General features: G+C 47.6%; 1 protein-coding gene across 3 annotated transcripts; it reads left to right on the top strand.

Annotated features, from left to right (window-relative positions):
* On the top strand, nt 1–26,866 carry HPD (4-hydroxyphenylpyruvate dioxygenase). Of its 3 annotated transcripts, XM_075012955.1 has the most exons (14): nt 1–36; nt 314–340; nt 1,988–2,050; nt 5,715–5,819; nt 6,674–6,716; nt 8,402–8,484; nt 9,130–9,219; nt 10,152–10,255; nt 16,468–16,545; nt 19,677–19,839; nt 20,599–20,670; nt 22,485–22,607; nt 24,249–24,365; nt 25,121–26,866. In XM_075012955.1, exons 1-14 carry the CDS (start codon nt 34–36, stop codon nt 25,229–25,231), a joined length of 1,182 nt encoding a protein of 393 aa, XP_074869056.1. In that variant the 5' UTR covers nt 1–33; the 3' UTR covers nt 25,232–26,866. The 3 variants fall into 3 exon arrangements, with proteins under 3 accessions (XP_074869056.1, XP_074869057.1, XP_074869058.1); XM_075012956.1 differs by lacking the exon at nt 9,130–9,219; XM_075012957.1 differs by lacking the exons at nt 1–36; nt 314–340; nt 1,988–2,050; nt 5,715–5,819 and adding an exon at nt 6,144–6,226.

Here is a 26,866-nt window from a genome sequence, read left to right as displayed (position 1 = left end):
CTTGGCATAATCACATTCAACCAGGTTACAAAAATGGTGAGGGTGAGATTTTTTTTTTTTTCCAATTTGCTACCAATGCATTCTGGGGGTAAAAAAAGTAAAATTTCCACTGTGTTTCTATAGATTTTTCTGCACGGCTCCTCACAGTACGGTTTGTACTTTGAAAAGCTGGACTATTTAATTTATCTGTTTAAAGCGCTTCTGAGTGCTTATTTTCTAAAAACTGACCTGATCGATTATAGTTTTCTGGTGATGAATGCACATTTTTGAAATGTCAAGATGTCTCTCTCTTTTTTTAATTCTCTCTCTTTAGACAACTTATACAGACAAAGGAGAAAAGGTAAGAACACAATTGCATGGAATAGGTTTATGTTCCCATCAGTGAAAGACTGGTACCGTTACTGCAACACTGATAATATTACTTTCTTATCCATTGTTGGCTAGGTAGGATTAAAAGCATGACGTGGTCCAGTGTTATAGTGTCAAAAGACAGCCTATATTTATCGTTTTCCTTCTCTGTAAATTGCAGTGAATCATGTAAGCCCCTTTTCTTCATTTTTTTTGGATGGGAGGAAGGAGAAATGTAAATTACTGACATCTACTAGTTAAAATCTGACTCTTAAAGTCTAAACATAAGCATGATTTAGTCTATTATTTCTCACTGTTTTCAAAAAATTTTTTCAATGTGTATTTTTAGACTACTGATATGTACAACAGAATTATGTTTAATTATTAAATGCTATACCATATAACATAGGTTTACCTTATATATGACCTTTTATACAAAATGCATGCACAGGTAATTAATAGTGATTAAAATGACAAAAACAAGAGAGAGTAGGTGTCAAATCATAGGCAAGAAGGAAAGGCTGTTTATTAAAGTAGTGTTTGACCAAATGATGTTATAAAATGCTCAAAAAAAGTTTGTTAAACTCCCCAGCTGTGATTTGGACCCACATTTGCAGTTGAACAGGAGCTTTCTTTGACAAGAATTAATCTTTAATGTAACAAAGTTAAGAAACTAGTATTGGATCCAAACCATTGTGCAGGTTGTTTCTACCAAAGAACAAAGTCTATTCTCTATTACTCTCTCCAGCTCACCCTCCCTGCCCGCATTATAATCAGTGTAAGGGAGAGAAGAATTATACCATTGCCTTGATTCTGTTCTCACTGGAACTGATTTTACATGACAAGTGAAGGCACTCCTGCTTTACAAGCCTGGAAGAACAGAATCGGGTCTTTTGTGTCCAGTAGTGACCAAGCCATGACTGAATGGACTGGCTGCTGTGTATTCTCTCCGCAGGGGACCCAAAACTATTATTTTCCAGAATCATAAGGGAAAGAACCACCCTGGAAGTGACTCATGGATTTTTTCCCCAAGCTTTCCTCCGTCCTGGCTTGTGAATATTTTACTAGCACCTCCCTCAACCACATGAGTGTTTTTCCTCCAGAGCAGGCTTATGGGGTGCTGTGATTTAATCCGCACAATTTACCCTTGTGACTGGCATCCAGACATTATAAATAAGCTTTATTTTCAGGCAAATGACTTGTGCGTGTTTAGAAGACAAATTAATTGTTTGGCTTGAAATGTACAACCTACCCACTCCCTGGCTTTTTCAAAGTCCAGTGTTCTGGGGGTCAGTGCCCTGCAGCCATCCGAGCTCACTAGGGACTTTTCAGAAAACCTGTGAGGTCGGAATGCCTGAAATTATTTCCCACCTGGTTAATTTCAGCTCTCTGGGGTGTAGAGTTTATAATACTCTAGTCTCAGATTTGTACTTTACCTAGTTTCGTTATTTCAAAGGATAATTGTGCAATCACACCGTGTTTCTCTAACTATACCAATCTAGGGGTGGCTTAAGGTGTTTCCACTGCTTCTTGCTAAAATACTTGATGGCGTCAGCTTGAGAGTGTTGCACAAAGATTGCTTTAAAATGAAATCCAAAACCTAATAAGTCCGTATTAACTCCTCTTTTGTTCTTTTTAGCCTGACGGAGGCAAATTTCTCCACTTCCACTCTCTCACGTTCTGGGTTGGAAATGCTAAGCAGGTATATAGATAAGAGTCACGTGTGTTCCTGTGCTTGCAGGGGTTTGGGAGTTTGACCATTTTTGTGCGCCATCATTGTTTGAAGAGCAGGGACATATTGTAATCGGCCTTTGCTATTGGCTGTCAGGAGGGGAGGGTCAGCCATGTGATTTCTGGTTGTTCCTGAGGTTCTGTATTCAGTTAAAATTCCACCAGCGGCTGGCTCTGGTGATCTTGCGACAGTTCTGTTTACACTGTAGACAGGGTGTATTTGTGTGGCCATGCATATAAACATTCATCTTCTTCAATGGCAGTGAACACTCAAATTCAAAATAAATTAAAACAAGAAAAATTGCAGAAGAGATTTGCAGTGGCATAGGTATAATATGATCCTCACCCCCAAGCACATAGTTTCTGCTGCTTCCACTGTCATGACCCCATCTCCAGGCCTTTGTGAGTCACTGAGATGTGACAGTCTTGTTTGCTCACTGATAAGATATCAGTCTTCACTGTGGACCGGCAGATACATCATTCCATGTTAAAACAACACTGGCAAGTTGAAATCTCTCTATTTTACAAACCCGATTCTTTTTCTCAGTAACAACTTAGGTTCATGGAATGAATATGAGAAAGTTCACTTACATTTACACACATCCCTCGTTAAACAAGTGCTGTACTTGCTAAAACGAGGGACACATATACCTACCTTTGTTCATTAGACAAGTGAACCCCCACACTAATTTGAGTTTTACCCTGCTCCCCGTGGCTCCTGCCCCTGGCAGCCTGAACGCCTGCCAGCCCTGCAGACCCAAACCAACGCAGCCTGACCACCCCACCGGCCCTGCAGACCCAATCCGCTGCAGCCTGGACCCCTGGACCCACCCCACGGATCCAACCCACTGCAGCCTTAACACCCCGGCCTCCCCATGGACCGAACTCGCTGCAGCCTTAACGCCCCCTGTCCGCCCCATGGATCCAACCTGCCACCAGGTTTTAACCCTCCCTCCCACTTCTGGCTCCAAACTGCCCCCAGCCTTTAACATTCCCCAACCCCCGCCCCAAACCCAAGGTTCACTTATCTTTCAAAAGCAGCGCCACGTGCTGCCACTCCTTCACCGAGTTAGGAGCACTCGGAACCAATCAGAGACTTTTACATCTATTTTAATGGGAATTTAGTGTCCCTCTTATGAGTTTTCACCTACGAGCAGAAAGTTGGGAACCAGCTGTTCTTGTCTAGCGAGGGATGAATGCACTCACTGATTGAATTCACTTTCAATTACATTCAGCCTGGAAAAGGGTAGTCAATTTGACTCATGTTTTTTTCTCAGCTACTAATTGGCTTCTCTTTCTAATTCTCCTGTGTTGGCCTGATGTTGCAGTGTTTGGGTTGGGTTGCAACTAAAAGGGGAAACATCCCTTTCACAATAAGCCATTTCTTTTTAAAAGGTCACAGAACCTTTTCTTTCACTGTTAAATTTTGTAAGCACACGTTATGGCCTGCCCTTCTGCTGCCAGACTCCTTTTCATGTCATGGACTGCAAGGTTTTCACAGTGGACTGGAGCCTTTTCTCTTCCAGCCAACTGATTAAGCCTACTTAGCAGGTGCAGAAAAATATTAAAAAATGTGTGAATCGCTGCACACTGTTGGAAAGACTGCAGAAAACCATAAGAGCCCTCACCAGGGCCCTTCCCACAGGGGAGATTGCTTATACCAAGAAAACAGAACGAGTTAACACAACCAGACAAAGAATCCCAAACGTCACAGTTTGGGGGTCAATGGAGATCTGTGACCACTGCCTGTGGGGTCCAAGATTCTGCCTGTCTCTCAGGCAGTCACTCTCAGAACTTTTTCCTACGCTTCTGTGCAAGAGGAGTAGGACACCAAGCTAGACTGAATCCCTTGCTGAGTAGGGACCAGGCCATGCCCTTGTCATGCGGAGGATGCATTTGCAAAGGGAACTGTCAATCATAATGTACCCATACCATAGGGCACGTGGCAAACTGGGACATCAGCCTTTTGCCAGTCTCTGTGTGCGGGTGTTTGTTTGGGCATGACGGAGGGTTGTGTAGCTGGTTAGGGGATGCAGAAGGAGCACCCCCACCCCAGGCTATCCAGAGTGTTACTCAGCATTGACTGGACAGTTGCTCAACCTCTTGTGAGTTAGCTGGTGGCCCCTGCCTCCCTGGACCTCAGCGCTAGCCTTACTCCCACACTGCGGGAAAAGCAACAGATCCGAGGAGCCTTGCCCCTACCACTCCACCCCATACTCCCCATTTCCAGCCTTCCTCCTCCTCGCTCATGGCTGCTGGCCCTGGCTAGCTGTGCTGAGAGTGACACAGCCCACAGTGGCTGCCATCTCCTCGGTTGCATGTGGGGTGTACCCCGTACCTCCTGCTTCCCGGGAAGGGTTTGTAGGACCGAGCCGGTAGTCATGTCACTGCTCACAGCATCAAGTCACCTACCAGCCACTGCATCTTGCAATGTGCCCTCATGATAGACGGTTCTTTTTGGGCTGAGGTGGGAGTTGATGCATCTCATCTTCCATGAGGCCGTCGCTGAGCGACTAAACCAGCCCTCGATCGGCAGAGCCAATTACAGATGTCACATAAAAAGCTGGCAACTGCACGTGTTGTATGTTCTTTTTGGATCCTACACTTTTCCTGTAGTGCCTGGTTAGGCTGACTCTCAAAGCAGTTAAGAACCTGTCCAGTAGTTTGCTGCCAAGACAATTGATCCTGAACTAGAGTTTCTGGATCATATGCTGCAGGACTTCAGATTGGCCGTTAGAAGGTGCTTTCCATGAGCAAGCTGGCCACAGAAGACCATCTTTGGTAGCCATGTATCCACCCATCCTCATAACGTGACCAATCATAACATTACCCAGTTAGAGACCTGGGGCAGCCTGGCACTCTGACAGCCTTAGTCAGGGCCTGGAAAACAACAGTGTGAATGGGACTGTGTCTGGCACACTGAAGCTTTGCACAGTACAGAAATACTTAACTTGAATCTGTGAAAAAGCTGGGTTGTGACCAGCATTCCCTGTCAGCTGAGCACTTGGGTGGCTGCCCAGGAGAGATCTGGAGGCTGCCCAGCTGATGAGCAGAGCCCCCATGGCCTCACGCAGCCGACAGCATGTTGCTACTGGTGGGGCACATCCACACATGCCTTAGTGCACATAAAATTTATTCTGCCCTTGTAAAAAATTAGCTGGACCTCTATTGAGGACCCCCCAAAAAAGTTTCAAATGGAGGTACAGACCTTTTTGGAAATCTTAGACATAGTCTGCAAACCCTCAAGGGTAGCTGAAAGCTACTAGTCTATGATAACAACAACCTTTCAAACATCCCTTAGATATGGTCTGCAGAGCACCAGAGCTCCACAGCCTGAAAACAGCTGTGGTATGCCCACAGCGCATAGTTATCCCATTCAGCAGCACACACAAGGATTTGCTTATGCAATATTAGAGGCCTAGATGCAAAGGGATGTTCGATTTTATTTTTTAAGCACAATATTTCAACTCATTCAGCAGCAAGATCCTATTGTACACTAGCTGTTCCCTAGCGACTGGGACCTGTCAGTGAGGCTGAAAGTCTATCCGGGCTTTGGGGAGTGCTGGTATGGATATGCGTGTTGTGAGCAAACCATCCCTTCCTTGAAACCTGACACGTGTTCGTGTCTTTCAAAGGCTGCCTCCTTTTATTGTAACAAAATGGGATTTGAAGAACTGGCTTACAAGGGCCTGGAAACTGGCAGCAGAGAAGTGGTATCGCATGTAATAAAGCAGGATAAGGTAAGCTTGCAGAAGAATGCTTTAAGGCACTATAAAAAGAGTGAGGTCCCTACTCTGCTAGTGGCTGTGGGGATAATAAAGTTGTTTCCATTTGGTTAAATCAGGTGAGAGAAGGAATTTGGTCTGAGGGCCCAGCACCAGACTAGGAACCAGGGCCTCCAATCCTGGCTTTGACGTGGACATCCTATTAGTTTGTCCAAGTGATGTAACCCATATGCCTCAGTTTCCCCGGACAGTGGAGGGGGTGTACACCCAAGTTAATTTTCATGATGTGCTTATCTTTTCGACTTGGCAAAGACAGACTGGTTGCATCTGAATTCCAGCTGGTCCCACGGCTTCCAAATAAACTGCTTCAGCGTCCCTGAAACGATTTGGACGAGCTCGTTCACATGGTGCTGTCCGGCGAGGTGATGCACTGGTTACGTCTGCTTTCTCAGCTAGGACTGAGGCTGAGGGCTCACCTTCAGGCAGAAGGGTGACATTTTTACAATTTTCTGATCCTTGGCCCCAAAAGGGACCTTCTAATCTCCAGTCTCTCGTAAGCCAGTCCTGCGTTCTTTCCTTGCCTGTCCTCAGGCTGAACAATTAATTTCAGTGGGCATTTTGCTCGAGTCAGGATTGCAGGACCAAATCTCAGTCAGTAACAGAGCAATGCAAAACATGCTGGGGTGTTTTAAATGAGAGCTGGCTGAATATTGGCTAGAAGTGTTCATTAGCATTTATACAAATAAAAAACACATATACGTCTTCAATTTACTCGTTAGGGTCCAATCCTGCAAACCCCTCCTTTGCACAGATCTCCCACTGACCCTCTCTGACTGTAAATAACTTACGATATTCTGCTTAATTCTTAGATCATATTTGTCCTCTCATCTGCTCTCAATCCTGGAAACAAAGGTAAATGAAAATGATCATCGGGGATGAGGACGGACTGCAGGCAGCAGATCCTGCTGGGGTGCAGTCTGCACAGGGAACACTACTGAAGGCGACAGCGAGTAGACTTCCCTCATCTTTCCTGCTTTGCTCTTACAGGACCATTTATTACCCTGTCCTGCAAGGGCTGCATGTGGAAAGTAAAAAGGGGCACAAGCTATTTCCCTCTGCCCGCTGTTTACACGAAAGGACTGATCACAAAGACGCAGTAGCTGCAAATACAGGTTGAACCTCTCTAATCCAGAACTCTCTCGTTTGGCAGCATCCCTAGTCTGGCATGACTTTAACTAGTTAGATGACCATTTATCACGGCTGTGGCCAAGTTTCCTGTGGTCCCATAAAGTTTGTTTATAGCCACCAGTCCTGGCTCTCAAAGTTCCGTGCTGTTATTTATCTGTAATTTATCCCTAAGTATCTTCTAAGAGCCCAGTAAGTAGTGGAAGTTTGATGGACAATATTGATAATGTGCTAGACAACATTGACTGGCAAATTCTCTCATCCCGCAGTGGTCAGATCTGGAGTGTGCCAGATTAGAGAGAGGTAGGCGTGTTAGTCCGTATCTTCGAGAACAACAAGAAGTCCTGTGGCACCTTATAGATGAACAGGTATTTTCTAAGAGATCTGTTAAATATCTGTTAGTCTATAAGGTGCCACAAGACTTCTTGTTGTTCCAGATTAGTGAGGTTCAACATGTACCTTTGGAACAGACCTGAGCTCTTAAGGAAAGAGGGTTCGATCTTGTGTGGCTGGAAATCCTTCCCTTCTCGTCGCATTGTGGCAAATCTCAGAGAGGTATCTGCAAAAACAGTGAGAAGTCCTGTGGCACCTTATAGCCTAAGAGATACTGCAGCATAAGCTTTCGTGGGCAAAGACCCGCTTCGTCAGATGCATCTCTAATGCAGATGCAGGACTTCTCATTGATGTCTCATCTCATTGGGTTACAAAAAGCACTGTGGCTCTGAACTGGAACAAATCCAGTTGATACTTTTAGTTGGTTGCACACCTCTTTAGTCTTCTGACTTGCTCCGTGAAGTCCCAGGCCACCCTCCTGCGGAAAGCACACACCCTCCTCCCTGGCACACCCACAGTAAGGGTCTGTTATTGGGCAGGATTATTTTACAGCATCTAAAGCTCTGCTGGCATCTGACAGTACAGCTAAGAGGAGAAGGTCTCGGCCCCCAAAGGGTTGACATGCCACTTTCAGCAGACAAGGCAGCAGGGTGGGGGCAGTGAGGAGGAAGGCCTAGCCAGCCATTCCCATCTGGAACTGCCATGAATCAGTTCCCGTAGCCTCACATTCCTTCTCTGTGAGCAGGGGACTTTGAATTCTCAAGTGAGTCAGGGCTAGGGAGTAATAGTGGCTCTGGCTAATCCTGCTCTGGACTAAGCCAGGCCAATCCATTGGCAGTTCACACCCTTTACATCCACATGCAATCCTCACTTGCCAAATAAATGTGAACTTTGAAAACTGGTTTTCACACGTCTGCATCTAAGCAAGAGGAAGGAGCCGTGCAAGGCAGAGCAGCATAACAGAGACAAGTAGCCCAGCCGCAATCACTGGCTGCCAGCAAGTTCTGCAGATTGTCTCTTGGGCACAGCAAATGAAAAGTCCCTCGGCTCACACACATGTTGTCTTTCCCTTCTCACAGAAATGGGAGAGCACTTGGTGAAGCATGGAGATGGCGTAAAAGATGTTGCATTTGAAGTCGAGGATTGTGCCTTAATTGTGCAGGTAAAGGATGTAAGCAAAAATCATACAAAGCAATGGCTGGAAGGGATCTGAGAAAGTCATCTACTTCCCCTGTGCTGAGGCAGGACCAGATATTGAAGTTGCCAACCCGATCCAGGTTAACACCTCCAGGTCTTGTAGGGTTAAGTACTCCATGCAGCTCCTGTTAGTTTAATCACTTATAAAGTTTGAGGGGCTCTCTTGACCATGCGCAAAATTGCAGCTACAGCACTGAAGCAAACATGGACGCGGGGAAACACAGAACATGATGCACCGAAGTGTCCTTCTATGGGGACCTGAACTTGCTTGGAAGGATTCTGTAGTATTCTGCCCTGAAAAGAGACTCCACAGATAAAGCGTTGGGAGGCCCCATGTGTGCTGTGGCTCAGTTGCTCCATGTCACATGAACATCCTTTACAATAAAAGGCATTTTCTTCTAACTCCCAGCCCTGCAGCAGCCCCAGGGGATTGGAGAGTCAATCCAGGGTCTCTCCAGTTTGTGGCTCATCTCCAACAATACTATAGAGTTAGATGCTGTATGTCTTCTCCTAAAGCTTCCAGCCTTGGCTAGTCCTGGAGACCGAAGACCAGGCTGGGTAGTTCCGCCCCAGCAGGGCAATTCTTGCAGTGCTCTGTTGTCTTTCACAGAAAGCTAAAGAACGTGGGGCAGAGATAGTGAGAGAGCCCTGGGTAGAGGAAGACAAATACGGGAGAGTGAAATTTGCTGTCATCCGGACGGTAAGCATGAGGAGAGAGCTGCTGCTGTCCCATCATCTGCAATGTTCTGGGCTGGAGGGGTGGGGGTTGCACAATCACTAATCACACTTGGGTGAGATGGGAAATCCATCAGCTGCACAGACACTTGCCATCAAATGCTGCAGAATTGAGCTTCCAGGCCTCAGTTCCAGTCTGCTTTGCTGCCCCTCTACCATGGCTCTTATTAAGTGGCTGGTGTGCATCAACCATCGTGGTCTTTACAGCAGCCCATGGGTGCCTCAAGGTAGCTGTTGCAAGTGAGAGCAGCCACAGGGGCTGCTTTAGTGTATACTGAGGTTGTGACAGCCCCTTGAGCACTCCAGACTCCTGGAGGTGGCCTAAGGCCACCTTTACCTGCTCCCTTTCAGCAAAAGATCTGTCTAACTTCAGGCATAGTGCAGGCTAAGCTGAGTTTCTTGGCTCCAGGTCAACTGAGGCCCATATAGTTCCCTACACCTCCCTTCTGGAGCACATCCACCACAGGAAGCTAGGGACACATGGGACATTTCAAAATATATTCTAACTTCCTTGGAACCTGTCCATGGCGAGCCAGTGGTCATGCTTGGGGAACTGGAAAGAGTTCCAAGTTCAGGCTAGGCTTAATAAGAATCCAATAGGTTGGAAGCTCCTCTGAATATCTTGGGTCTGCAAATCTCAGGATTGGCTGCTTTGTCAGATTTCCAGCCCTTGCATTTCCCAGCCTGGCCATAAATGGCAACTGAATGGCCTCTCTCCAGGCTCTGGCATTAGGCACTCCTGGCAATGTGGAGCTAGAAGGCAAAAAGTTTCATTGGACCATATCAGAACCTGCAGCATTTTGCAGGTCCAAATGCTTATTCCACAGTTATTGGATTATCGCAGAATCCTCGGAGAGGAACAATATTTGCCATGTTGACCATTTTCTCCCCTTCCAGTATGGAGACACAACGCACACGTTAATAGAAAATATCAACTACAAAGGACTCTTCTTACCTGGTTTTCAGCCTCCTCTCTTCAAAGACCCACTGCTACTAAAGCTGTAAGTACATTGTACAGGGCTTGATGTAGCAGTTCTTACTCACGGAAAACTCCCACTGGCTTTGCTGAGCAAGGAATGGAGGTTCAGACCTTTGCATGGTCCAGGGAAAGGTTCAGAGGCTGGGCTGTCCATATTCAATAGCTGTAAGCTCTAGCAAGATCTGTGTTGAACTCCAGCATCCTGCTTTGCATAGTCTCTTGCAAACTACTTCTGTTTTTTCCACTGGGGTTGGTCACTTCCCAAGTAGGCATGGACTTTCAGGCTGCATCTACACTATGAGATAAAATTGATATAATAAATTTGAACACTTAATCTCGATATTATGAATTCAAATAAAGTGTCCACAAAGCTTCTTGAAATTTGACCCACCTTTTCTCTGTGTCGAATCTCCATGTCCTCATTGGCCCATGCAAGTTCGACAGTGTGAGCACTGCATTGTGGGTACCTATCCCACAGTGCCTTAGCCCCGGTTGCTTGTGGGTGTTCCATGTTGGAATTCCAGAATGCCAAGCGCTATCGCAGAATTCAGTGCATCACTAACCGCACGAAAAAAAAGAACTGGAGATTGCGCCATTTCCTGCTGCAGCATTCCAGCACAAGCATGGAGCCACGCACACTCCAACTCATAGCACAGATCGTTTCAAAAACCACAACGGCTGTCACACAATTTATACTTCAATTCCAGAGCTCAATGCTGCTGCTGCTGACGATGATGAGAGGATATTTTGGAACAGCAATTGTGCCAACTGCGGTCCAAGACCGCAGAGCTGGTGGCTGCCATGAATGCATTGATGACCGCTGAGTGGCGTTTTTGGACTCGAGAGACCAGCACACACTGGTGGGATCACATCGTTTTGGAGTCGTGGGACAACCAGCAGTGGGTGCAGAACTTTTGCATGCGCAAGTCCATCTGTATGGAACTTTGCAATGTGCTGCTGCCCACCCTGAAGCACAGCAACACCAAAATGAGGCAGGCTTTAATGATACAGACGTGAGTGGCAATTGCCCTGTGGAAGTTTGCAACCCTCGACAGTTACTAGGGTGGGCAGATCTACAGTGGGGGGTCTTTGATGATGAAAGAGGCCCATGCAATCTGTCAGCATCTTCTCAGTAAGACTGTGACCCTGGGAGATGTACAGGCCATAGTGGATGGCTTTCCTAACTGCGGTGAGGCAATAGATGGCATGCACATCCCCATTATGGCCTCATCCCACCTGGCCTTGGAGTATATTAATCAGAAGGGTCAATCAGAAGGGTTAACTCCATGGTCAAGCAGGGGTTAGTAGATCACAAAGGCCATTTTACCAACATCAGTGTTGGCTGATCGGGGGGGTTCACAATGCGCGCATATTCCAGAATTCAGGACTGTACCAAAAGCTTCTGGATGGGACTTTTTTCCCTGATCGGAAAAATCAAGATTGGCGACGTGGAGATGCCCATTGTTATACTGGGCGACCTTGCTTACTCTCTGTTTCCCTGCCTGATGAAACCCTGCACAGGAGCCCTGGACACCAGCCAGGAAAACTTTAATTACAGATTAAGCAAGTGCAGAATGATTGCGGAATGCGCCTTTGGCTGTTTGAAAGTGAGGTTCAGATGTTTATTGACCTGTTTGGACGTTTCTGAAGCTAATTTCTGACTGTTATTACAGAGTGTGCTCTTTTGCATAACATATGTGCACCAAATTGGGACACTTTCCCATCTACCTGGAATTCTGAAGCAGCCGCAATAGGCAGGCTTACTCACAGCTGTCTACCCTACCATCCACCAGGAGCCACGCTCAGGCTGCAGCAATAAGGGACGCTTTAAAAAACAGCTTTATGACTGATCTGTAATGCTCCATCCCCAAGGGCCATTGCAAAAGGCTATTTAGGTACCCTTGAGAAGGCTTCTTTTCCTGGCCACTTACACCTCTCCTCCCCTCAAATAAAATCATTCCTTTGAGCTCAGTGTGATTTCTTGTCCTGCCGGGGGGGTGTGTGTGAAACAAATCAAAATGGGCAGGTGAAGCGAGGATGAGTGCAGCTGGACAGTGAAATTCCCTTGTCCGCAACAGAGGTGCAGCTGAGGGAACCGAGTGGGCAGGGGTGGGTGGGGGGGCGCTGAAGTTACTGCACAGTTTATTTATTAACTTAACCCCCCTTCCACTGAAAAAAGAGCGTTGGGAGTCCCTCTGCAACTGAGGCAGAGAGCGCAGGATCTCCGTCTGCTCAGTAACAGCTTTTATGAGCTTTGCTGAGGCCTCAGTGTGCTTTGCCGCAGCCTCATTCATCTTTGACAATTGGTGCTGCTGCAGGTCAAGCATTCTCTCCTTAAAGTTTACTTGACTCTGACGCCACTCAGCTGTGTTGTGACGCCACTGAGCGGTGTGCTTTGTCAAGTTCTTCTGCTCTCCCTGGCCGCATCTACACGTGCACGCTACTTCGGAGTAGCGGCGCCAACTTCAAAATAGCACCCGTCACGGCTACACGTGTTGGGTGCTATTTCAAAGTTGAAATCGACGTTAGGTGGCGAGACGTCGAAGTCGCTAACCCCATGAGGGGATGGGAATAGCGCCCTACTTCGAAGCTGAACATCGAAGTAGGGCACGTGTAGACGATCCGCGTCCCGCAACATCGAAATAGGGGGGTCCGCCATGGTGGCCATCAGCTGAGGGGTTGAGAGATGCTCTCTCTCCAGCCCCTGCAGGGCTCTATGGTCACCGTGTGCAGTAGCCCTTAGCCCAGGGCTTCTGGCTGCTGCTGCGGCAGCTGGGGATCTATGCTGCATGCACAGGGTCTGCAACCAGTTGTCGGCTCTGTGGATCTTGTGTTGTTTAGTGCAACTGTGTCTGGGAGGGGCCCTTTAAGGGAGCGGCTGGCTGTTGAGTCTGCCCTGTGACCCTGTCTGCAGCTGTTTCTGGCACCCTTATTTCGATGTGTGCTACTTTGGCGTGTAGACGTTCCCTCACAGAGCCTATTTCGATGTGGTGCTGCCCAACGTCGAAGTTGAACGTCAACGTTGCCAGCCCTGGAGGACGTGTAGACGTTATTCATCGAAATAGACTATTTCGACGTCGCTACATTGAAATAAGCTATTTCGATGTAGCATGCACGTGTAGACGTAGCCCCTGAGTGTCTTTCATGCGCTGCAGGAGCATATCCTGGTTGCATTTCCTGCGTCTCCTGATTTCCTCTGCAACACTGAGCACTGGGTCTGGAAAATGAAGGTCAAAATTAAGATACAATTCACATAATGGGCTTTGAAGTGCAATGAATGGGTCTTTCTGTGTGCTAGTATACTTTTGAAGGACACGTGGGTTATTAAGGATGGGACAGTAAGCGTGCATTTCACAATACCTCACTTGCCATCACATCTCCAGCACATTGCTTTGTGGACATGGTAAGTTATAAGCAATTATCCTCTTTTGGTGAGAATGGGAAGGTCTGCAAAGCAGGAGCAGCCGCCAGGTGTCCTGGCCAGATGTCCTGTGGCAGTGACAAATGGACGGCTGCATGTGGGGCTTTAATGCACAATAAAAATAATGTAAAGAAAAAAATATCCACGGAAAGGCTGGATGTAAAGGGACGTGGGAGAGGAAAAGCACAGCAGAGCCCAGCAGCCGTGTGGTGCCCAGGAGTGCTGCAAATGGTTTGGTAAGGGACATGGGAGGGGAAATGCCCAGCAGAGTCCAGCAGCAGCATGGCGCAGGCAGGTGGAGGGGCGGTGTGTCATGAAAAATGAAAAGAAATGCTGGTTGGAAAGGGACATGCAAAGCCTACAAACCATATTGTGGGGTGGGTGATGGAGCACCCACCAGCTGCTGCAGGCCAATGAAAAGGGGTAAGAAGCATGTTAAAAAAACAAACAAACAAACAAAATGGACGTGAATTCCGCAGGTTGCCAAAGAAGACATCAGCCTCCTAAAACTAACAGATATGGAGAAGGAACAGCTACTCCTGCTGTGTGACCAAAAGCCTGGAAAATTTGCTAAAATGCCATGTGGTGCCTGACACCAGATTGCTATCTGGTTGCCCGGTGTGGCAAGGTGTGCTACAATGGTAGCTGCAACAAGTCAGGCCTGCCCGTGAAAAAAATACGAGTGCCTGGATGAGACCTTTGAGGAGATTTCCGAAAAGAAGCGCTCCATCCCAAGAAACACTAACACGCTGTTCTGAGGGGCACAGCGAGCAAACCTGTACCTGTGCAAAACCCTATAGCTATACCCACCCCCAACCCGCTTCTCATATGCAGAATAAATATTCATCAGAACCGCTTGCTCCAGAGGGCTCGGGGACTGGTACAGAGGTGACCGGCGTGGAGAGGACTACCATGGAGGATCCTGGCAAGGAGGGGAATGCCGTGGAGGGGCCCGGTTCCAGGTCTATGGTGAAGAGCTCTGGGCTGTCTGGAGCAACTTCCTCTGCCCCCTGCTCTTTGCTGCTTTCCTCCTCTCTGTTGCCGTCTTCCTTCAGGCCACGCTGCTTCTCCGTGCTCACCCCAGAATCCATACCAAGGCCTCCACAAGTATCGTACGTCAGTCTGGGCTCCTTGGTGCGGTCGCTCCCCATAAGCATGTGGAGCTGTTGATAATGGTGGTGGGTCTGTGGAGCCGCCCCGACTGTTGGTTGGCTTCCCAGACTTTTTGATAGGCCTGATGGAGTTCTTTAACCTTCACCCGGCACTGCATAGAGTCCCAGAAGTAACCTCAGGCAGCCATCTCATGCATTGTCTGATCACAGATTGCCGTGTTTCTCTTGGCCACCCGAAATCTCTTCGCCACCAATTGGTCTCAAATGGCAATGAGATCCAGAATCTCCTGGTGGGACCAAGCTGGGGCTCTCTTGTGAGCCTGAGAAGTGCTGGTCAGATCACAATCCTGAGTGCTCACGATTACAGTGGAGGGCTGTCGATAATTGCTGCCAATGGGATGCGATGGCGACCGACGCGGTGCGACGTGATGGGCAAAGGGATTTTTTCATAATGGATGCCCTTTTTATTTGCAGGGCTGGGACGCTAAATTCCAATTCAACTATCGAGCTAAAGCCTTGAAATTTGAATTTATCTCGTAGCGTAGACGCAGCCTTAGCCTCAGATGCGTATGAAAACAAAGTGAAACCCGATCAAGACTTAAGAGTGGCCTGATTATGGAACGCTGAGCTGCATTATATGAAAACAAAAAAGCAGCCTAGTAGCTTTTTAAAGACTAACAAACTAATTTATTAGGTGAGCTTTCGTGGGACAGACCCACTTCCTCAGACCACAGCCAGACCAGAACCAAAAACAGTCTCCGTGCCTTAAGTATTGAGTCTGTTCTGGTCTGGCTATGGTCTGAGGAAATGGGTCTGTCCCACGAAAGCTCACCTAATAAATTAATTTGTTAGTCTTTAAAATGCTACTTGACTGCTTTTTTGTTTTCATAGTATATAGACTAGTAGGGCTTTCCCTCTGTTACTGTATTATATAGTTCAGCCACTAGATGGAGCCATATGCAACATAACTTAAGCTCCCGATAGCCAGTCCTGGCAGTACATTAAAGGATCTGGAAGACCCATTTCTGGTGTATCTCCCTGGGAAGGAGGCTCTGTAGCCAACCCAGTCTAGTAGAGGAGACTGATCTGCGAACTGAAGCCCTCCGACCTTCTGTGTACTGGGGTGCATTGAGGGCCTGATCCACAAAATTCACTAGTTCTGGATCCCAACCCCCACCCAAAAGAGCCATGTGTCTGAATTCGGGAGTCTGGTTTGGCTTATTAAAGACACAGGGAAGAGGGAATGCAAAATTCAGAACCCAGCGTGGCTGCTGGAATCTTCTCCCAAAGCCCAGCCACTAGGGACTGATATCGAATCATAGACTACTAGAACTGGAAGGGACCTCGAGAGGTCATGAAGTCCAGTCCCCTGCCCCTTACGGCAGCACATGACCACACATGTGAGCATGCAACCAGCAGGACCGTCCATTACAGTGCAAGCAGTTGTGTTTGTACCCATCTCCGGAGTCAGGAGGAAATGTCCCCCAGGGACAACTGGCCAAGAGTTTTAGTTGTATTTTGTCTCTTTGGCCCAGAGTGGGTGATGTGCATTAGAAGCAGAAGAGCAAACCTCAGTGGGACTCTGGTTCCTTCTAACTGGCATCAGCTTGGATGGCCCTGGTTGTATTTTAAGAGCTGTCACGACATGCGTCAACGCCAGCTGCTTTTTGAATGAAAACTGACCTGGTGTTTCTTTCCCAGACCAAGCGGCAAGCTGAGTTTCATTGACCACGTAGTGGGGAACCAGCCAGATCTTCAGATGGTCTCTGTAGCAGAATGGTGAGAACTGCAGTAGTCAGGAAAAAAAAAACATTCAAAAGAGAGCCACTCGAGCAATTCTCTGTTAATAACACTGATCAGGAATTTAAGTTGCTGCTTAACATGCTATTTATTAGGGTAACACAGCTGTCTAGCTGACAGACATGGCACAGAATGGTCAGTTCTTTTCGGGGGATATACCCTGGCTTTCATGGGAGCGGGGCTGTATTCCAGCATGGCTCCCGAGGGTGCAAGAGCCAGCCAGTGTGCTGTGGGAGTAAGGGGAGTACGATCGGCTAGCTAAGCCCCCTGTCTGCAGACTGCGCTCTTATGGAGCACACGCGGATTTCTTTCATAGGAACATTAGTGAATATCAGCTGCAACTCCACCATTCCCTTCTCATGGGGTTCTACCTGGACAGGCAGGATTTGGGCAGCAGCAGAAGCATTTGGCAGCATCCCTGACCTCCCTGGGTGATGGCCAGGGCAGAATTTGATCCTTGCTCAGAACTAGTATAGCAGCTGCCTGCTTTGGATATGGTTGATTTGAAGATGATGGGATTGTATATTTTAGGATATGTCTATACTTACCAGAAGATGGACCCAGTCAGGGTTGATCTTCTGGGGTTCGATTTAGCACACCTAGTGGTTACACGCTAAATTGAACCATCAGGTCAACAGTCAGCCCTGGTACATCTCATTGTTGTGAGGAGAAAGGGAGGTTGATGGGCAACTGTGTCCCATCAACCTCCCTCTGTGAGGACGGCCTGGTGAATCGATCTTAGATACATCGATTCCAGCCACGCAATTGTTGTCACTGGAATTGCATATATCATATCTAAGATTGACTTTCAGGTCTAGTGTAGACCTACCCTAAGGCTTGAGACTTCAGCCGTGTTATGTGCGTACCCCCTGTAGAAACTAGAGATTACAAGATGCTTAATGCAGAACAAAAAGTGAAGAAAACACTGTCCATGCCTCTAGCTCAAGTTTCTACGTTTTGGAAACATGATCGTGTTTAATTCTGACTACACGGTATTTAATTTTTATAAGGGTGATAAAATGACTGGGATGGGAGGAAAACAAAGCAGCAGCAATGTAACACTTTAAAGACTAACAAAATGATTTATTCGGGGATGAGCTGAGGAGTTAAGAACCTGGCTCTGGATAAGGTGTGCTACATTACATGCCAACTGACTGACTGTCCTGCACATTAGGAAAAAAGGGTTATCACCACATCAGTTTAAATGCTACAAAATCTGGAGTCTACCTCATACTACCTCTCTCTTATATCAGGGACTTATTGTGAACAGAACTCAGAATGCTTCACAACATAACGTATTTATCCTCACAACACCTGTGTGAGGCAGGGCAGTGCTAGTATCTCCATAGTCCTGATGGGAATCTGAGATCATGTCTATACTTATTAGAAGATCAGCAGTGTAGTGATCAAGCCCCCTGGGGTTGATTTAATGGGTCTAGTGAAGACCAGCTAAATCAACCACTGAGCACTCTTTTGTGTACGCCACCAGAACAAGAAGGGTAGGAGAAGTTGATGGGAGAGTTACTCCTGTTGACCCCCCGCCCCCCACAGTGGAGACCCCACAGCTATTTGACCTGAGGTCAGTTGACCCCCACCTCTACTATTCACATAGCTGGAGTTGTGTACCTTAGGTTGACTTTACCCTGTACTGTGGACCTGCCCTGAGGTACAGAAAGACCTTAAAGGCCTGATCTAACCAGTGCTGGCAAAGCATGTTAGAGAGGTGTGGTTTGTGAAGTGTTCTGACTGTAAGGTGACCATCCATCCCGTTTTTCCTGGGACAGTCCCTTATTTAAGCTCACACGCATCCCAACTTTTTTTAAGAAAATGTGCTAATTGTTCCATATTTTGTGGGCCTCCTGTTCCCCGGCACCCATTGTCTTGAGGCAGCAGCCTCTGCTGCCAGGGAGCTCCTCTGCTGGGCAGCTGGCCCGTTCCCTGGCACCCCACTGAAGCAGCCTCCACTGCCAGTGAGCTCTGCCATGAGGTGGCCTCTTCAAGCCCTTGAGCTCCCCACTGCTGGGAGGTTATGGAGCCCCCATCCTCTGCTCCCCCTCATCAGGATGCCATGGAGCCTCCAGGCCTGGTGCCTCAGTGTGGGGCAGCTGTCCCCCTGACTGAGGAACCCTGACATGGAACAGCAGCCCCCCCATCCCTGGAGGCCGGTGCGCCGTAATTGCCATTTGGCAGTGCGGTCACCCTACCTGACTGCCCTATGTAGCCCCAGCTGGTGTGGTGTGAAAGGAACCTAGTTCACACAGCCCATGTTAATGATTGAATGAGGTTCTTTCTACAGCACACCAGTAGGAGTTACATGGTGTGATTAGAGCGTAACGTGTTAGTGCACTTAACAAATCACGTCTCACTGGCCTCCTCTGCCGCAGGATGTCGACAAGCCCAAAGGGATTTACCTGAGGTCACTCAGGAAGCCTGTGTCAGAGTGAACCTAAGTATTTCGTCTCTTAGGCTACTGCCCTTCTGCATTTGGCTTATTTATTTATTTCCGCTCTTGCTGGATGTGTCAGAAGACATTCTGAAGAAAAAGGTAAACTTCATAGCAAAAGGAACCAACAGCCAATGACAGAGTGACTCAAAGAAAGACAATCACCAACCACAATAAAATGTGACTCCCAGCAAACCCAGCAAGTAGCTGAAAAACTCATCCTAAATGTAACTCTCCACTCTCTTCCCCAATTCCCGAGAGAGTGACGATAAAGTAAGGCGTAAGTTTATTTACCTGACCATTATCAGGTGGTGCATCCCAGGCCTGAGTCAGTCACATGTAAAGCCACTGAAGTGAGTCACAACAGCAAAAGGCAGAGAGAATATAAATGGAAGTTGTTTTGAGTAGGTCCAATTCAGGCTTGCCAGCACCGCCCATTGATTTCAAGAGGTGCGATGACATGGTGGCAAGGATGGGTTGCCCTGTCAATATGCAGCCCTGTTAAAGCAGAAGAGTTTCATGGGTTAACCCTGGCAATGAGGGGGCAATTATCCTCTTTACTTTCCTAATCTAGTGATAAAAACTCACTGGTGCTGAATTCCAGGCTCTCAGAAGCCATGTGATTTCTGGCAGGGGAATGAACTTTGCCGTTTCTGTGCCCGATCAGGTACCAGAAGAACCTTCTGTTTCATCGGTTCTGGTCAGTGGATGATAAACAGCTACACACAGAGTTCAGCGCTCTCCGGTCCATTGTGGTCGCCAACTATGAAGAGACTATAAAAATGCCCATAAATGAACCGGCAATGGGCAAGAAAAAATCCCAGATTCAGGTAAATACTCATGAAACTTGGGTCTTGACCAATGTTCTCTCATTTTTTCTATCCATGTGTTGAACACATTTTATGTGCAACATAGCATGTGCGGATGTACACCGCTAATAAAAACACGTCCACTGCCAGCTGTGCGTAGCTGTGGGCGCTCTGCTAATCAGCTGGGCGTCACCTGAGTCTCTCTTGGGTGGCCGCCCAAGTGCTCAGCTGACAGGGAATGCTGCTGTCTGCCTCAGGTTGGTTATGTCCACCTAAGGGCTGTCCTCATGCGCAGAGCTTCACACAGAAACACAAGATAACAGCTGCTCAAGGCCAGCTCCTAATCTCAGGGGTCAGGAGGGCTCGTCAGTTAGCTCCTGGTGATTACACGAGATGGCAATGTCCCAGTGAAGTTATCTCGGGATGAGAATCTGCAGCTGTGGATGGAAACATGACTCGGTGAACATTGCCCTTTCTTATCCAACAAATCTGTCTTAACAGAGCAAGGGACCTTTAGACAAACAGGGAAGCTGCTTGTGCTCAGACTTCGTTGTCCTAAGACTCACAGTCTAGTCCTCGTATTTCACTATTAAAAAACCTGTGAGTTTAATTTTCTATTTTTATGGGTGGACCAGGGGGCAAGACCGTGGTCCAAGCTGCGACTGCATTTGCTTCTGTTTGTTTCTAAGCATAAAAGCAACTTAGAAATTAGGCGGGAGTTGAACCAGAGCCAAAAAAAAAATATCCCTGAATTAATTGTGTGTGTTTGTTTTTTGATAGGAATACGTTGAATACTATGGAGGAGCTGGGGTCCAGCACATTGCACTGAATACCTCCAACATTATTACTGCTGTAAGTTTGGCAATGAGTAAAAGAAATCTGCAGGTTGCCCAAACTTGGAAAGTCGCTGTATGTAGCAGTGCCCTTCATTTGCTGTGAGCTATTGCACAGCAAACAGAAACAGGCTCATTCACAAAGGCAGAGTTAACCGGTGACAGCAAATGTTTTTAAAGCCGTTTCCAAGGGCTTTGCTTACTTGCTTCAGCAATGGTGGTTCACAGCTCACCCACGAACCCTCCTTTGTGCTTAGGGTGCAAAGAGGTTAACCACCCCCTTCACCTTGAATGGGCTCTCACAACACTTGTAAACTCCTTAGGCTTAACAGTCTGTTCCACCTTACATTTAGCTGTGACACTCTGAGCACCTTTCCCAGACCTGAAGAAGAGCTCTGGGTAAGCTTGGAAGCTTGTCTCTTCTACCCAAGGAAGTTGGCCCAAGAAAAGATATTGCCTTACCCACCTCATTATTATAATTATTTTGAATGGCTTTTGTGCATCCTTCCGCCTGCCTGGGCTGGAAAAACTTTCATCTCCTCGGTGGCTCCCTGTGAAAGGAGTTTGGCGGGTATCAGCTCAGCACCCGCATTACAAAAGCCCCATCTCAACTGACACTGTATGTCCCCCATAGCAGCAGCCGCAGCAGAGAAGCCAGAGGCTGGCCGACGAGGCCTTGCCTTTGGCGGTGGTATGTCCAGGTCAAGACTGAAGCAAATTGGCAGGGTGCTTGGTGGAGAGGTGCTTGTTACCACCATGCTTGCTGTGCTTGTCTGTCCATACGCACAGGATGAGAAAGTCCAGGCCTGCTGATCTGAGCTTTGTCACCAGCACTACTTCCCTCTTGCTCTCTCTCCCTCACATGCACAGTGTGGTTGGGAATACTGAGCACTTATACACACAGAATCTTGTTGATAAACCTCAGGATATCTCCTGGTGCCATCCGTGCTGTCCATCTAGAACTCAGATCAGCTGGACTGCAGCAGAGCAGTCTTAGCAGCAACTAGGCTCTTGTACAGTTTGAACTTCTAAAATTCATGACTGTGGTCCAGCAGTATCCATGGTCCAACATGACCACGGATGCTGGTGGATCAGAAAGCCTGGGAACTCTGAGAGTTGGGGGCTGGGAGCCTTGGCCTGGCCTGGCCTGGCAGCCACATCTGAGCCAGCCAGGGGGGACGGCAACATCCAACCAGGCCATGGTGGGGTCAAGGAGCTGCCGCTGGGGCCAGAGAGTGCTGGCTCATGGTGAGGGCTGAGGACCAGGGGCCAGGAAGGCCAAGATTGGAGTCCAAAAAGCGACCAGCAGGAGATCCTGGGAATGCAGCCAGAGGTTAGCAGGAACTGACCTCCACTGGTCCAGCAAAATCCCTAGTCTAGGACTGTTCAGGCGCTGAGGGCACCAGACCAGAGAGATGAAGCCTGTAGTGTCTCTCTGCCTATTGCCAGGAATTCAGCAGACTTCTAATGTGACCCTTTAACCTCTTCCCCTGTAAAATCATTGTGGGTGTTCCCGTTCATTTTTTAACAACGTGTAAGTGCTGCTCTAAAGGCAGGTTCCATTGCAGCCCCCATGCAGACAGACAGCTATGTAGTGGTGTTCAGAACTTGTACAAGGACTGACCTCAGAGGGTTGCACATTGGTTTTGATTGGGGCCAGCCATCAAGTGCTCCATGCAGGATGAGCTCCACTTGACCTGCTTCCAAACTCCTCCCACCAGCTGCTGGCATGTCCACAACCAAAGCCCTGAGCCAGCAGCATCTATGTTAGGGTGGGGAGAGGTTGAGCAAATCACCCGGACCACTTGAACATCTCTTGCTCTTGTGCCACAGGTCATAAACCTGAAAGAACGGGGCATGGAGTTTATGACAGTCCCATCCACTTACTACCAGCAACTGCGAGAGAGGCTAAAATCTGCCAAAATCAAGGTTAAGGAAAACATTGACCAACTGGAGGTGAGTCTGGTTCCCCAGGCACAGATGAACAGAATGGTGCAATCTTTGGCATTGCACTAACACTCTGCCGAAAGCCATCTCTTCCCTCACCGCTTGAGCAGGGTGGGCTTTTTGTTGTTGGAATACATCCATTTGTCAAAACTGAAATGGTTTGCAAAAATGAACCAGTGTCCACAATCATTTTGTCAGAAAGCTTCTCAGATCCAGGATGGCTGGAACAGGGACATGAATCTCTCTCCCCCATATCCCTGTGAATGCCCTAAGCATGAGGGTATTAGCTATTCTGGCCTATGGAGTGCCTCAAACAGTCCCCCACAAAAAAAAAAAAAAAAAAAATTCCCTACGCTCAAAATCTCTCTGTTTCTTATGAAAATATATCCTTGTTTTCTGTACTCACCACTAGAATGCGGCTGCTCCTGGGCCAGATCATAGCTGTTGTTTTAACGACCCGGTGACATGACAGTTCTTTAGGAAGGAAGGCAGAAAGTGGAGATTAATGCATCCATCTGAAACTGTAGACAGAATTTTGGATAACACAGTCTCACTCCACAAACTGGCATATACCAAAACATTATTGTCTTTAAATTATAATCACTACAGGTGTGTCTACACAGCTGTGTTGTTTTGGAATAACGGCGGCTATTGCAAATAATTTTGCAAGTGTCTTCATGATGCAACCGCTATTTCAAAACAATTTCAAAATAGTGGACAGCTTATTTAAGCTACATCTACACGTGTGTGCAACATCGAAATAGCTTATTTCGATGTAGCGAAATCGAAATAAGGTATTTCGATGAATAGAGTCTACATGTCCTCCAGGGCTGGTGCCATCGACATTCAACGTTGATGTTGGGCAGCACCGCATTGAAGTAGGTGCTGCAGGGGGGCGTCTACACACCAAAGCGGCCCACATCGAAATACGGGTGCCAGGAACAGCTGCAGACAGGGTCACAGGGCGGACACTATTTCAAAGTTGGCGTGGCTACTTCGAAGTAGCCGGCACGTGTAGACGTGGCTTTAGAATTTCATGAACCTCTTTCCACAAGAAATAGTGCTTAGTTCAAAATATCTATTCCAGAATAGGCCTGTGTAGACAGGAAATAGGGGCTATTTCTTGAATAGCTTATTCCGAAATAGCCCCTATTTCCTGTCTACACAGCCCTATTCTGGAATAGATATTTTGAACTAATAGCTTATTCCAAAAATTGCTTAGATAACTAATATAACTAATAGCTTAGATATTTTGAACTAATAGCTTATTTAAGAATAGCTTATTCCAAAAATAACTCGGCTGTGTTGTCATAGGCTCCATTGTGTGGGGACATGCTGTTTCAGAATAAGTTTCATTTATCTGGGGGCTTCCTTGTAGTGTAGACGTAGTATTCCGAATAGTTTATTTTGGAATAACAACTCCAGAATAAGCCGTTCCTGAATAACTCTGTAGTGTAGACATAAGCTAAAGACCCTAAAGTATCAAACTTCCTGATATGACAATTCATCCAGCCTGGTTGCAAACCATATATCAAAAAAACTTTTCACGATACTGGTGAGAGATTCAAGTGGATTGGCCAGGTCTTTAGCACTAGCTTCCAGCATCTCGCAATTCTCCAACCCCCTGGTTTTATTGTTTTTCTTTCCAAGGAACTGAAAATCTTAGTTGACTTCGATGAGAAAGGGTACCTGCTCCAGATCTTCACCAAACCCGTTCAGGACAGACCCACTGTCTTTCTGGAGGTCATACAGCGCCACAATCATCAGGTTTGTTGGGTATTTGGGTCTCGAGAGGTTTGTTCCTGGCGGATTTTAACAGAAAATGTTAAGATTTTTCATTAGAATTTTAAAAATGGAGCTGGACCAAAAACCATTGGTAGGAAGGAAGGATGAGCTCCTGGTGCCATTTTCGCTCTGTTTCATGTCCGTGTGACCAGCCAGCAATTTTGCTTTGAGAATCTTAAAGTTGTGATTGATGCAAAAGCTGCTGCAGAGACTTGATTCCCTAGAGCAGTGATGGGCAACCAAGCATAGTCAGAGGGCCACATGTGCAGCCCTCCTTCATCTCAGTGGGGCGCAGCAACCCATGGCCCACTGGGGCTCCGCCTGCAGCTCTGGACTCCTGTCTCCCTCTCTCCCCCCATGAGCTCTCCCTCACTGGGGCACAGGAGCCCCATTCTTCTTGCTCTTTCCCCTCCCACCCAGCACTTTCAGAGTGCCACAAATCACCCGATTTGCACTCTGTCCCCACTCCTCCCAGGGCCTGAACAGCCACAAAGAGCCATTAGATCACCACTGCAGTTGTCAGCGGCAGAAATACATTGAGGACTGAAAAGTTCCTGGCTTCAGGTCCCAGTCCTAGTCCACCAGGGCACCCGGTAATGTTGTGTGTCATTAGGGAAGGATGTCCCATGGTACATAAACCTCTTGTGGCTGCTTCTTCTACTCCTGGGCCTCTGGAAGTAATGGATTCGCTTGCCAGGTCCTTATACCAGCTCCGGTTCTTTTCTTCCCTTATGTAGGGATTTGGCGCTGGAAATTTCAAGTCTTTGTTTGAAGCTATAGAAGCGGATCAGGATGCAAGAGGAAACCTTACCATACTGACACCAGAAGGAGAAACTAACTTCATCTAGAACCTCTCAGCAAGAGCTAGGCAGCAGACAATTGCTGGCCCATATGAAAGCGCCTCCACAATATTGTTAAAAATCCCCAATAATTTGGGTAATTAGCCCCAAACCAAGCATATAAACCAATGAAATTCAGAGTTCAGCATGGGCAGCAGGTATAATAGGCTGGAGGAGGTGAAGCCCCTCCTAACTCAGGCCATGGCCATGCCCATAATCCACAGGTTCCCTGCCCTCACCCTGCCTCACTCCCAGAGCTGGGCTGGTGCGTTGGGCCAGCGTGTTGGACTAACACATCAGGTCAGGCCAGGCCAGGCCAGCAGCTGGTGTAGCTAAGCCAGGCCAGCCAGCAGCTTGGAGCAGTTGAGGTGGGCAGCCAGTGATCGGGGCGGGGGTGGGATTTGCCCAGGACTCCTTCAGCCACAGCAGGGACCCCCAGAACTCCAGCGGGTGAAAGGGGCAGGGTCTCTGGCAGAAGGGGTCAGGACATAGGGGGCGGAGGCCCCAAAGGGGGAATTTATGCACTGCCCTTGCAGTTCAGTTAAACTTTAAAATAAATCCAAATGGGATGAAGTATGTCAGGGCAGCAGCCTTAACTTTGCCCTTTGTTACACCATCCAATGTCTTTTAAATCAGTTTAATCTGGGCTGGGCCGCTAACGGCTCAACTGCATTAATCATCACTACGGGGCAGCCTTGCAGTTTCTGCTGAAGGAGGAATTTCAGTTACGAAGAGTAACAGGGAGAAACAACTGTTAAGCCTGCTCTACGAGCGGCATGCTGTGCACGGCCCAAGATTTGCGTGAAGCGGCGCAAAGGGGGCTGAGAGAATGTTTGGTGCCCTAGCGCCACGTCAGACCTTAAGACATTAGGACTAGCATTAAATGTAATCCTACCTGTGTACCTCCTGGGTTTCTAACTCTTGGTTTTGTGCTAATTACAACCTCCCTATCATGTGATTTAACCTAAACTGCCAATATACGCGCTCAGCCTGAACGCCACTTTAAAAGTTATTGTCTAATTAGTTTTAATTCCTAAACTAATTAACAGTTAACTAATTAACTGCTCTGCCTCAGCCCAGTCTCCTTAACCTCCTCCGTTGAGCAATGAGGCCCAGGCAGCACGGAAATATTTTTTGCAGTGTCAATATACCGAGGAGGATAAGGGCTAGGGAGTGAGGGTGGGACTGGAAGCACAGAGCGCTTGACAGAGCCAGGAGCAAAGAGAGTCAGCCCCCAGCTGCCATTAAACTTTATGCTCTTCAGAGTCAATCACTGTAACCACAGTCCCCAGCTTCTAAGCCTCCACCAGAGACCTGCGAAGGAACACTGATGAGTGAAGCCTGCAGCCCCTGCAGGCATCTGGCAGAGCTGTGGCACACCGGGATGAGACACCCACAGGGTGAAAAGAGCAGAGCAGAGCCCTACAGCCGCATTTCCCAAAGTGTGCTGCGCACCACTGTTTCAAGGGTACCCGGCAAAAAATAAACGACGAAAAATCAGGAGCTAGGCATTGGGAGAGGGGTACGTCTATACGGCCCAAGTCCCAAAAGGGGTACGTGAATGCTTGCAGATCAAGAATGCTGCCCTGCGGGGTTCTAGCTGTTTGCTGAAGAAGAAAAGCACCCAGGTGAATAAACGCAGCA

The sequence above is a fragment of the Carettochelys insculpta genome, chromosome 18 (genome assembly GCF_033958435.1).
Source record: "Carettochelys insculpta isolate YL-2023 chromosome 18, ASM3395843v1, whole genome shotgun sequence".
Classification (NCBI taxonomy): Eukaryota; Metazoa; Chordata; order Testudines; family Carettochelyidae; genus Carettochelys; species Carettochelys insculpta.
The sequence above is the reverse complement of the archived record's forward strand: the minus strand, read 5'-3'. Positions and strand labels throughout refer to the sequence as shown.